Below are 223 nucleotides of genomic sequence, written 5' to 3' on the forward strand. Positions count from 1 at the left end.
TCTGCCTACCTCGGTCTCCCGCAGCCGGGCCTCCAGGGCGGCCCGGGGCCCCTGGGTGTTGTCATTGATCTGCAGCCGCTCCTGCACCGCCTTCATCCACTCCCAGGCGTCCTCCACGCTGCCCTCGAAGCCCTCCTGGGGCTGCTGAGTCATGGCACCTGCGGGCTGGAGGCAGGACCAGGTGAGATGGGGCAGGTGGGCGGGATGCAGGGGGCCCAGGGCA

General features: G+C 70.9%; 1 protein-coding gene across 1 annotated transcript in view; it reads right to left on the reverse strand.

Moving 5' to 3' along the window:
* SYNE3 (spectrin repeat containing, nuclear envelope family member 3) overlaps nucleotides 1-181 on the reverse strand; it is a 36,183-nt gene extending 36,002 nt beyond the window's left edge. Inside the window, exon 1 of the mRNA XM_015566699.1 lies at nucleotides 10-181. Coding sequence (XP_015422185.1) covers nucleotides 10-153 — 144 coding nt within the window. The 5' untranslated portion in view covers nucleotides 154-181. The remainder of the gene's footprint in view (nucleotides 1-9) is intronic.
* Between the last annotated feature and the right edge of the window lie 42 nt (nucleotides 182-223).

This window comes from Myotis davidii, unplaced genomic scaffold (genome assembly GCF_000327345.1).
Source record: "Myotis davidii unplaced genomic scaffold, ASM32734v1 scaffold443, whole genome shotgun sequence".
NCBI lineage: Eukaryota > Metazoa > Chordata > Mammalia > Chiroptera > Vespertilionidae > Myotis > Myotis davidii.